The following is a 12767-nucleotide window of genomic DNA, read 5'->3' on the forward strand; positions in this document are numbered from 1 at the left end:
CCAAAAGGAGGAAAGAAAGTGGAGAGGATGCATCTTTCACAAAATAGATTGTATTGTTGAACTGTAATGTCATCAGCCATTAACTTCTTGTTGCAGAATAACCGAAACAACAATATAGTGAATGCTAATCCAAGTGGTATTTGATGTTTATAATTGGGCTCAGCATTCATATGTGATCTTCCATCCATCACAATTCTTGCACTTGATCAACCATCTGTGCTTCTCAGAATTTAAAATCACATGTTGTTAAAATATGCACACTCAAAGTAGCTTGAACATTAACCCTCTTCATTACGTTCCCTAGTGTGGCGCAACCTTTTAAGCAAACTGAAGTAATGCTGTAGTAAATTGAGAACTCTATGTATACTTTCTAGTACCTTCTGCTTGTGGAATTTGGGAAATAGGTCTTGCCACATTTTAAGGGACATGTGCCTTTTGGTATTAATGTAATTGTTATTGGTGGACATAGAAATATGTTTCTTAGGACTAAAAACTCTTAAAAACTCCGTTAAAGAAAGCTAGTTTTGAAAAGAGTGATATAATCACTGTATTTCTACAATGAACCTAAGAACAGAGGAGCCTTTATTTAACCTGAACCAGGTCTATAACTTCCCCAGGATTTTGACTCCCACTATTTATGACTCATGCTGTAAAATGTACACAAACACTTTGACAAGGATTTAGAGGGAAAATAAAGGAACATTTTGGAAAAGTGGAGACTAAAAAGAGCACTGCGTGCTCATTCTCTGCAATGAATTTTCCCAAATATTGGCTTCACTCAATAAATGGTTGTTTAGAGAAATGTTTTAAAGGGGGCTATGTGTACTTATGACGCTAAAGAATGAAAAGGAAATAAACAAGAATAAATTAAAAAATAAAAAGGAAAAAATGTTGAGCCGCCTTTCTTCAAACACTACCAAGGAATGGTGTGGTCAGGGAGAAACGGAATGGAGGTGAGCATCTTACTATTTGCCTGACCTGTTTCTCCCTCCAGCTATTCAAACTGAGATTGTCGCCTGCATTGTTAGCCCTCCTAGAAGCACAAACAAGGTCTTGGTTGCTTGAATTCAATCTTCTCAAGCCTGTCCTAAAGGTATGGCAGGAGTTAACAAGAGGAAAGTATTTTCCTGTATTCTTTTGGTGGTTCTATTCATTCATTTAAATTGCTTTTGAGATATCTCTCTGAGTAGTGGCCAATGGTTCCCTGTGCAGTCACAAAAACAAGCTGTGACAGCCTTGGGTGTTCTGGGACAGTTTCTCTCCAAGCCTCCTCAAACTCCGCACTCTTCCTGGCTACAGCTCTCCATTTACTCTCATCTTTCTGGAAAAATACGAGAGCTGAATTTAGAATTCCTTTAACATTATTATTTAATTTTATTAACATAATTATTTAACTTTAACATTATCTCTGTGGCTTTTTGGACGTCAGCTTTTCTACGCTTTTGTGTTCTGCCCCTTCCTTGATTCGGAAGCGTCTGGGCCCCCAGGTCTGGAGCGCCTCACCGCAGCTCCTGGCCCTGTCCTGGCCTGGTCAGCCAAGCACCCCATCCTCACTCCTCTCAAATTCCCAGGGAGAGGAAGGGCCATTCAGATAAGGAAAACTGAGAGAGATTTCTAACTATTTATGCGCACACACACACATCCGTATTTCTCACTAATTCAGACAAATGAATGAACTTCAGCCTGTTGGAAAAAGAAGTGCCATGTTTATTACTTTTAAATATACGCAGCGATTAGGCTCAGGATAGCAGAGCACTGCTTAGCAGGAGTCCTGAGGGAGTCAGATTTGATGAATATATAAGAATGCTTTCCAATTAACTTACCAATGATTTATGAACACATAGTTCTCGGGAGCGCTTACAAATATTTGAAAACTGTAATCACTCACAGAAGGATTCAACAGGCCAAAATTTTTTCCCCCAAATAAATTTTGTATACATCATTCATTTACTTAGCGAATCTCTTCTTTACAGATAAGGAAAAGACACACTGGCGCCCAGACTTGTTCACGAGATCATGAACGTCCAGGCGTGTGGAGGCTGAATTACGAACCTTTGCACATCTAGGGTCTCGAGAAGGTCTATGTCCACGTTTGCCTTAACACACTGGAGTTGTAGGGTCACTTCAGAAGGAACATGGCTTCCCCAACGTCTTATCACACCGTTCTTGCCTTGGTGAGCGAAACCCAAGAGACTAACAGTGGTTGTCTCAATAGTGGCAATGACAAGTGGCCTAAAATGAGATTCATTTAAGTTTTAAAAATTACATTAAAATATTAATTTTATTTAAGTCTTTATATACTGCTTAAGTCTCTTTCTTAAAGTCCCCAAAAATGCACAGTTCTACTCAGAATGATGGTGATTATCTTAATGCAAGAGCCCTGGGATAAAGGAGATGACGGCAGCCTGACTGTCGGTCAGTCAGCAGCGGCCACATCTGGGGTGGATGGAGCAAATGAGGAACTGGTTGGAGAGGGATCTGAAATGTTAGTATGTTTGGCCATTAAGGAGAATAGACATATTTCTTGAACTAAAATTGTCTTTATTTGTTCAAGGAATTTAGTGGACTTTACAAATGCTCTTTCATTTGACAGTAAAAAAAGTGTTTTACTCATCTTTTTTCCTGAGTACAACATCCGGCACACGGCCAGTGCTTACAACATATTTGATTGTTGAATGAATGAACGAATGAAGAAATGAATGGAATGGTATGGTGTGAGATGGCGGTTGAAAGGGTGAGAAGAAAGTTTTCACATCCTCGAAGTGGATTGCAGTGGACACCTACTGCATGTCTGCCTTTTCCGTACCCTGCCTCCCTCCAGTGATGATGGGTCCCCACGTCTTGTCGGCTCCACTGGCCACAGCTGAGTGGACCAGGGTGAATGCTAGATCCAAGATTCTCCTTCAGGAACTGGGGATAAGACACGCTTGTCAGTCTGTCTCTGCTGGGTGCTTGAGCTAAGGAGTTGTAAACTGGGTGTCATCGAGAGCAACCTCCTGCTGTGTCACTGGAGGCAAAGCTCTGCTGGGAGAGCTACTTAGAGGCGGAAGCTAGGGAGCAGGTCACACTGGGGAGCCACAGAGGAGCTCACTGGAAGCTTCCGTCCTGCCTCCAGGCTAGACCTCCTGCCCTCGGGCTCCTGAAATACACCTGTAACCTCCCTGTTCCTCATCCTCCTTGCTTAAGCCCATCGGAGGGGGTTTCTGATACTTGTCACCAAAGCAGCTCGACAAAGATGAGATATTTTGAAGTTCACTTTCCCTTCCTGGCTTGAGTTTTCAGAAAGGACAATAAAGATTATGAAGCGTGTCAGAGCCATGTGACAAAGTCTCGTCTTTATTGGCAGGAAAATTTTTTTTCCTCTGAGGAAGACTAGCCCTGAGCTAATATGTTGCCAATCTTCCTTTTTTTGTTTGAGAAAGAGTGTCCCTGAGCTAACATTTGTACCAATCTTCCTCTATGTTGTATATGGAATGCTGCCACAGCATGGCTTGATGAGCAGTGTGTAGGTCTGCGCCTGGGGTCTGAACTGACGAATCCTGGGCTGCCAAAGCAGAGCATGCAAACTTACCCACTATGCCACTGGGCTAACCCCTGTTTTTTTTTTTGCCTTGAGGAAGATTAGCCCTGAGCTAACATCTATGCCAATCTTCCTCCATTTTATATGTGGGTCGCTGCCACAGCATGCCTGATGAGCGGTGTAGTTCTGCCCCTGGGAACCAAACCTGTGAATCCAGTCTGCCCAAATGGAGTGTGCTGAACTTAACCACTATGCCACAGGGCCAGCCCTCCAGGAGAAATTTTTTAGGTGCCCAATTCTAGGAATCCTCTAGCAAATATTCTTCCTGATATTCCTCCTCCAGGATAATCCTGTGAACTACCGTAACTCTACGGTTATTTCTGTCAATCAATGATAGTACACATACCGTTTTCCAAATTCAAAATGGCAACTGAGGAAAAAAACTGTCCCAAACAAGGTCTGGTACAGAAATTTTTTACAGACATAATTTACGACTCCTTCTGGGAAGTAATTAGCATTCCTGAGCAGTTTTCTGATAGACTTTAAGGAAATCCTTCTAGAAAGTTATGTGCCTACCTACCTACTCAATTGGCCATCTCCTGTGAGGAATCTGATGTCACCAGGCATATTTTGTGTCGTATCATATCAGAGGATAATTTAAAAAACCTAAAAGTATGATTCTTATATAAATATAAAACAGCATGTGTCAAAGATTTTTTTTTTTTTTGGAGGAAGATTAGCCCTGAGCTATCATCTGCTGCCAATCCTCCTCTTTTTGCTGAGGAAGACTGGCGGTGAGCTAACATCCATGCTCATCTTCCTTTACTTTCTATGTGGGACACCTACCACAGCATGGCTTGCCAAGCAGTGCCATGTCTGCATCCAGGATTTGAACTGGTGAACCCTGGACCGCCGAAGTGGAACGTGCACACTTAACTGCTGCACCACTGGGCCAGCCCCTGTCAAAGATTTTTTTAACTTATTAATAAGAGATCCAGCTAGTTTAAAAATGATGGGAAATATTGAATGCTATCAATGAAACAATGCTGAATGAGCAATAGTTTGATACAAAACTGGTTAATATCCTATGTGACAATAAAATGGTGACTTTTATGATTATCTTTTCTCCCAGACAGAAATCACGTTTCATTTTCACTTTTACTGCACAGAAATCTAAAAGCTAAACTGTAACTTCAGAGTCTGTATCATGTTCAATGGTAAATAATAATTCAAAGGAAGGTAACATCTCCTGAAGAATTAAATAATCCTTGAGTGGGCCAGTTAATAAATGATGCTCCATTATAAGACTGAAAAGTCACACAAGCTTCTTTCTTTCTTATTTCCAAGTTTTGGAAAAGTTTCTTAACAGCTACTTCTTTTTTTCTATAAATACCTCTAACAGAAGGGATATCTTTGAATTGGCTGGCTCTACTCTTGTGGAAAATTTGAAATAAAACTTTGACACATGCTCTTTGCAATTTGGCTGAGAAATTGCTTTAACACTTCAATATTAAAAATTATTAGTAAGGTCGCCCAAATGCCAGAAAGCAGCTGTTTCTTTGATAGGTTATTTCATTCGTTTTTGATAATCTGAGGCCATACCTGAAGGCCCAAAGTAAAATATACAATGTAAAGACAATTTAAATAACAAGGAACTCTTTATGCATTCATATCATTTTTATTTTTCACCATTAATTTTTTAAAGACACTTAAGTAATGAATGGCCTATATTCAGATATAGGTGGAAAATATTGTTTTGACAAAAATCTAAATCCTTTTTATGGAACTTTATTATTTTATTAGAACATTTCACATTGGCCGAAAATAAATGTAGTTTTATTATATATATTTCATACTAGCATTTAACACTTTCTGTAACTGCACACCCCAAGTTACATGTTACAATTTACTATTAGATATTGAGGTCCCTGCACTGTTTTTTTGGGTAATATCGTCTCCATTTTCAGATAGAAATATTTTGGTGAACCGTGGCTCAACAAATATAAAGTATAAAGTAAAAGTCTTTTCTGTTTCTTTTATAGTGTGTACCTTTTAGTTTAATCCTCCTGTGGCAATTTTACATTTTCTCAGATGGACTAAAAAATCATTCACCCTGTGTGCTTAGCTTTCTATGCTATGAGATTTTATTTTTGGTGGAATGTCTAAGTTTTAATTATAAAAGCATTTTTATCACTAAAATTTTGCAAATAATGACGCTTCAAAATATATCTCTCTTTTGTTTGTTTTGTATCAGATTGTTGTTGAGTCACTAGTAATTGTTGAAAGATCTGAAGAGCAGAGCTGAGGTTTCCTTGAGAAAGAAGAAATTCTGCCTGTGGGCTGTGGCTTCAGTTCCTCCCAAGTGTTACCAGCCTGATCTTCCTGACAGCCTGCCCTGTGGACTTTAGATCTGCCAGCCCCCACGATCGTGGAAGCCAATTCCTTGAAATAGATCTCCTTACAATATATATATTTAGATACAATATATATAGTTTGCAAACTATATATATTATGCAATACATATAGTTTTCAATATATATAGTTTGTATAATTATATACAATATATATAGATACAAAATATATAGATACAATATATATAGTTTGCATATGTGTGTGTGTATGCGTGCACGTATGTATGTACTATACACATATATCCTGCTGGTTCTGTTTCTCTGGTAGAAGTCTGACTGATATACCTTTGAAACTGGTAAAGAAGGCTAGGAACTAGCAAACTGCTCCCCTCTTCACTATGAAGAAACTCTCTTTGAAGAGTTTTTAACTTTTAAAAATTTGCCCCCTAAATTTGAGGTTATAGTTACTATGCTACTTTAAATTTCTCCTTCCTTACTTCTGTAATTCCTCTAATAATTAGTATTTCCAAACTTTAACAAAGTGCATCACACACACAACAGCCTCATGTTGATGTTGTTAAGGGGATTTAAAGGATGGGGGCAGTATTGAATGCGTGGCGGTCTCAACCAGGGTTCTTAACTGCAAGCAACAGAAATTGACTACAGCTAACTGAATCAAAAAAAAAAAAAAAGAATGTATTGAATGCATACTGGGCAGGTCAGAATAGCTGAGAATGTTGGACAGTGAGAGTGAGGCTTGGCAAGTGGCCAGGAGGATCTATAACAGCAGCCAGGAACTGGTCAAACATCCTGCCACAAAACCAGCCTGTTAAGGATATTGCTACCTCCCTGATCGACTTCTGGACACGCTGCCTAGGAGGCACCTCTGCCACACTGCCTCGGGAACTGGCAGTGTTGTTGCTGTCACCCTCTGCCAGAATCTGTTCTCTACTGTCCTGTGTTTTGGGGTTACCAGCTCCTGTTCAAGTCCAAGGTGGGTGCATTTGGTTGCTCACGCCTGGGTCACATGCTGATCCCCTAATGGTAAGGGTGTCTGGGAGAGTGTTTGGTACTTTTGGTTTCTATAGAGGAAGGAGGGCTCTGCTTGGTGGGAAATTCTCCAAATATATGAAGGGGATTTGGATGGGGTCAAATGTCTACCATAGTACCTTCTGGCACCATCCTTCTGTGGAAGCCTGCATGATGGTAGCAGCCTAGACATCATGGAACAGTCATGCTGGAGCAGCTGGCTGATACCAGTGGGGAAACAGAGCTGAGTGAGACCGGTAGGAGCAGCTGGAGCAGCCAAGTGGCTGGAGGGCACCTGAGGATGGTGCCGGTGGGCTTTATGGACCACGAAAGACCGGGAGGAAAAAGGTCATCTGCACGGAAGGACCTGGCCAAGACACACAGATCCTTATAGCAGCATCTCTGAATGATGCCTGTGGAGAGGAGCCATGCCTGCAGCCCTTCTCATTAGCATCAGACAAAAGCATCCATAGGACGGCTGGCTGCCAGGCATCTGCTCATCTTCCAGCAGGACTGACACCCACCTGTGCCTGGAGGCTTTGCTCAGCTCATGTTACCTACTCAGAAGAGACATCCCTGCTTCAGCATCCAAGGGCGTTTGTAAGCCCTCTTATCCCCGACCTGCAAAACAGAGAGTGGGATTCTGGACACTGAGGGAGGTGGCGGCAGCCATGGAGTAGAAGAGAGGCCACCCATCCAGCGTCTGTACTTGGGTGGATCTGAACACAACCAATTAGATATTTTATTCACAGGTTATTTGAACCCTGTCACCCCCTCCTTTCCTCAGGCTGGGACAGTGGTGAAAGTTACTTCTAGTTTGTGACTGTCTAGTTTATAACTCTTCTATTTGAAAAATAAAATTAACCCACAAAATATCTAATAGTTGGCAGTTGCCATGTCACTTAGGAATGCTTTCAGTTGCAGGGAACAGAAAACGCAATCTATAATGCTTTAAACAAACAGGAGTTAATTTCCCATTATGACAAGTGGGTCTGGGAGTGGCAGTTGCTACTGTTCAGACTCAAAGATATTAAAGTAATTACTTTTGTGATTCAGAGAGCTTTTTCCTCAGGGTCATTGCAATGGACTGAATATTTGTGTTCCTCCCAAATTTCATATGTTGAAATCCTAATCCCAATGTGATGGCATTAAAAGGTGGGGCCTTTGGGAGGTAGGTAGGTCATGAGGGTGGAGCACTCATAAATGGGATTGGTGCCCTTATAAGAAGAGGTCAGATTCTTTCTGCCGTGTGAGGATACAATGAGAAGCTGGCAGTCTGTAACCTGGAAGAGGGCTCTCGCCAGAACCAGACTATGCTGGCACCCTGATCTTGGACTTCCAGCCTCTAGAACCATCAGAAATAAATTTCCGTGGTTTATAAGCCACCTTGTCTACAGTACTTTGTTCCAGCAGCTTGAATTGACTAAGACAGTCTTAATATGGCAGATTGCAACAGCTCCCAGCACCATGATCGCATTTCATCTGGAAGAAAGTGTGAAGGGGACAGCTGAATCTGTCTCTTTCAGGAGGAAAGCAAAAGCATTCCCAGGAGCATTCTGCCATTTATGGTTCATAAGCCAGAACCACGTCACATGGCCACCTATAACTACACGGGAGCCTGGGAAATATTTACCATTTCCTGCATATGTAGGAGAGATAGGCAAAGAAAAATGAGATTGAAATGGGGGCGGGCTAGCAAATCAACAGTGACTTCCATTGCCAAGTTTTATAATTTGAATTAATATTGAGTGTGAACTGATCATTCCTTCACTGTCTATTGATGCTTGCTAGCCCATAATTTGTGAGAGGCAACAAAAGTTTCCCCCCAAAATTAGGAATAAAAACAGTTAATAACATTCCATCCAGTAATCTATTTTTTATGAAATTAGAGGTTACTATCATATGATTTCAGTGACAGACAAATACAAGCAATGACATGGAATGCTACATTCCTGACAGAGCAGTGTAAAGCACTGTGACTTTGAAAATCAGACCTGGAGAAGGAAATGTATCATTTTTAAGTCTTGAAATACATTATAAAACACAGTACAAAAAAAAGAACCTGGTTTCTAGTCCTGCCTCAGTTAATAAAAAGCTATGTGGCCTCTGGCAATTCACTCTTCGTCTTCTTTCCATAAAATGATCATCTTTTCTATTAAGTGAAATCATAAATTATATTGGTTCTTGTCAGATCTGAAAATTTATGATGTAATTAATCTTGATGTCTTTGATTCCATGTGGGTGGACAATAAGTAAATCATCCTGTGTTCCTTCATTTCGTCCTCTTAAATTCAAGAGCTATCTTTTGAGCACCTACTATGTGTTGGGCAACAGAGGTACCAAGGATGGATCTCTCGTTGAAAGATCAGTTTAAGTGGGGGTTTTAGTTTGAGGTTTTAAAATTTTCAGGAAAAGAAAGAAACTGAGTTATTTTCCCGAGGCACATTAGCCCAATTCCTTCAACGGTGGGATCATTTCTAGCCATGGTCTGAGCAGGCAGGATCTAAGGAACCCAGAGTCTCTTCCAGCTCAAGCATCTTCCCCGCCGCTCGGTCATCACATCAGGGTTCCTATGAGTGAGCTGACTCTGTCTCCAGAAGATCAAGTTTAAGCATATGGCTGTGGGAGGGGCTGGAGAGCTGCCTGCGTCTGCTATCTGCCCAACTACTAACTGCTGGAATTAATCTAGAATACTGGTCAGGAAGCCACAAGGAGGTCCTCTGAGGATGGTGCCTAGGGCAGGAACTCGTGGCCTGGGATAGCTGTACAAGGTCTGGAACTCAGGCCAGATCCAAGGAAGTCTGCTCCAGCTTGGGGATCCTGAACAACATACGCCCCTCTGGGAGCAAAGAAGAATTTTCAGCAGGAAGAGAAGACCAAGGACAAAATTGTCTAGTTCACAGTTTTGCCTAAGATGGCACAGACCAGGGAACCATAGGACTGTATTGATTGTGTCACCCCTGGCTTTCTTTCTGAATTCACCCAGATGCATGTTGGCGGGCCATCATTCCTGGAGGTGTCCCTCCTTTCTCCCACCCTCTCACCTTCCTTACCTTCTGTCATCTCGATATAGTCTAGAGGTTAGGCACCAGGTGGAGCTAAACTGCCAGTGCTTACAAATCATTCCACTTTTCCGGTTATGTGGCCTTGGGCAAGCACTTCATATCTCTCTGTGTCTCCTCTGTAAAACGGGGGCAATGTGATAACGGCCAAGCTTGGAAGGTGTTTTAAGATAAAATGAGTTAATGCACAATAATCACCGAGGAAAGTGTCAGCTCTCATTTGCCCTTCTCAGACCTACTTACAATAGACACCCTTTCTCCTTGGGGCTGTATTCCCAAGGTCAAGCTGAGTTTTCACCTCTATTAAAAAAATGACTCTTTTCTTGAGGGTCTGGTTCTAAACTCTTCTAAGGTGACTATTAGGGTGCACAATTAACTCTGACAATATGCTAATGAGACCTGCAGGGTGATGACACTGTGCAGTCCCTGAGAAAGCAGGGGCAGACGGAACCCAGCTACCTTGAGTCCCGGGTTGGCATTCCCTTTAGTCTAACACGCAGGGCATCATGGGGCAAAGACGCCTTTTGCAGGCAAAGTTACACAAATTGCCCACAAAGTCAGACAGTTAAAATGTCATTTATTTCCACTCAATTTTGCAGTCAACCTAAAACTGCTCTAAAAAATAAAGTTAAAAAATTGCTCTAAAAAATTAAGTTTATTAATTAATAAAAAAGATAGGGCCAAAGAAAAAGTCATTTCTAATTTTCTTAGTTTCTGAAGAGTATTTAGTTTATCACTGCTTAAGGATTTTTTTCCCTAATACGAATGTGAACAATTGTTCAAGACTTAATCTTAGTAGCCCTTACGAGCAGATGCATCCTCTCCTCTCTGTGGAGATTTGGGGCTGATCTTCCCAGAGTTTATGTAGAACTTCCTAGAGATCTAGTTTAATATGGTAGCCACCAGCCACACTGGCAATGGAGCATCTGAAATGTGGCTAGCCGGATCTGAAATGTACTGTTAGTACACATACAATTCCGTGGACTAAGTACGATAAAAAGAATGTAAAATATATCATGAATAATTTTTATATTGACAATATATTAAAATAATATTCTGGATATATTAGGTTCAATGAAACATACTATTAAAATTAATTTCACCACAACTAGAAGGACCTGCAAGTAAGATATACAACTGTGTACAGGGAGGGGCTGGGGAGATAAAGCAGAAAAAAAAAAAAAAAGATTGGCAACAGTTGCTAGCCCACGTGCCAATCTTTAAAAAAAATTAATTTCACCTGTTTCTTTTTACTTTTTAAAATGTGGCTCCTAGCAAATATAAACTTACACATGTAGCACACATTATATTCCTAATGGAGGGTGCTGGTCCCAAGGAGAGAAGAGAGTTTGCAGATATGAAATATTTATATTCTTCTTTGGAAAGTCTGGTAAGGCAAAGTTCCAGGGAACTTGACACGCCAATGCAGGTATTGTTCTGACAGGTAGACAGTATTTAGGAAATTATCTTTGTCATTTCCAGGTTAAAACTCGAAGTTAAGAATTTCCATTGAGGGGCCGGCTCCGTGGGCGAGTGGTTAGGTTCTCGCACTCCGGTACGGCGGCCCAGGGTTCGGATCCTTGGAGGGACACGACACCGCTCGTCAGGCCACAGCTAGAAGGACCTGCAACTAAGATATACAACTATGTACAGGGAGGGTTTGGGGGATAAAGCAGAAAAAAAAAAAAAAAGAATTTCCATTGAGCTCTAAGCTGAAGAACCAGCTGTGGATGTACCTGACAAGGAAGCAATGAGAGGAACCGAAGTATGAGTCAAGGCTGCGGGAAGATGTGTGAACTAAAGTTGAAACATTCTATATTCCATTTTGAATTTTTTTCTCCTGAAGCTAGAAACACATAGGAGTCCACATTTAAACAAAATAACGTGGACTTTGCTGATGCTAGAAGTAACAGTCAGCTGAGATCTAACAGAGAGCTGATGGAAAACAGGCAAGAAATGGCACCTGGGGCTCGGTGGAGGAAAGCTCTGATTTCCGTTCTCCTGGAGCCGGCTTTCGAGCGGGCTGCGGGGTAAGTGGCCCGGGGCGCGCGGACCCGGGGAGGCGCTCGAGCGCTAGGAGCAGGAGGGACCGGGTCCAGGCGGAGCATTGCTCGTTGCCATGGCAACCGCGTGAGCAGCAAACAGCCGGAGGTGCCGGGCGGCTGGCGGCCCGAGCGGACGCCGGGGAGCAGCTGCAGAAGAAGACGGCAGCGGCGGCGGCGGGGCCGAGCACCCGACGACTGGCCACCCGGCCACGTCGCTGCGTGTCCCCGCAGAGCGCAGCGCCATGGACAAGCTGGTACCGTGCTTGCTGGGGGCGCGCTGCTCCTGCGTCCTGCCCGTCCCGCTGCGGCGCATGCGCAGCCGCTGGGTGCCCGGAGCTCTGGGTTCCATGGGGTCCACGCAGGGGCGGGTCTCCCTTCTGTTTAGGGCTTGAACTTCAAAGAGTGGGTCCTGAAAGCGCTGTCGTGAGCTTGTAGGGCTAGAGATGCTGGTTTTGAGATCTGCAGGTTTTTCTCAGCAAGTGCTGGTCAATCATGTGCACCGACCAAGGCACCCATAAAATGTAAAAGCAATAGGTTCAGGGACTACCTCTCCCCTTTGTCTTCAAGTTGCTATTCTCCCTCTTCCTCTTACTGCGCAAAGGCCCCTGGTGGTTAGCGACGTGGACCCAAGCAACCCATTGTCCCATTGAGAGCATCAAAGATATCCAGGTGTGGCGCAGGCTGCTTTTCTATGAAGTTGTTGGCTGTTACTAGCTCTCATTGGCTCTTGGGCTTGGACAAAAGCAAATGTTTAGTTCCC

The 12767-nt window shown here is 42.5% G+C and overlaps 1 protein-coding gene across 1 annotated transcript in view; it reads left to right on the top strand.

Annotated features, from left to right (window-relative positions):
• The first annotated feature begins 12075 nt into the window (after positions 1–12075).
• The window catches only part of DNAH5 (dynein axonemal heavy chain 5), a 267264-nt gene continuing 266572 nt past the window's right edge, over positions 12076–12767 (top strand). The window contains exon 1 of the mRNA XM_070587179.1: positions 12076–12261. Within this exon, the coding sequence (XP_070443280.1) occupies positions 12250–12261 (12 nt within the window). The 5' untranslated portion in view covers positions 12076–12249. The remainder of the gene's footprint in view (positions 12262–12767) is intronic.

Source organism: Equus przewalskii, chromosome 20 (assembly GCF_037783145.1).
Source record: "Equus przewalskii isolate Varuska chromosome 20, EquPr2, whole genome shotgun sequence".
Classification (NCBI taxonomy): Eukaryota; Metazoa; Chordata; class Mammalia; order Perissodactyla; family Equidae; genus Equus; species Equus przewalskii.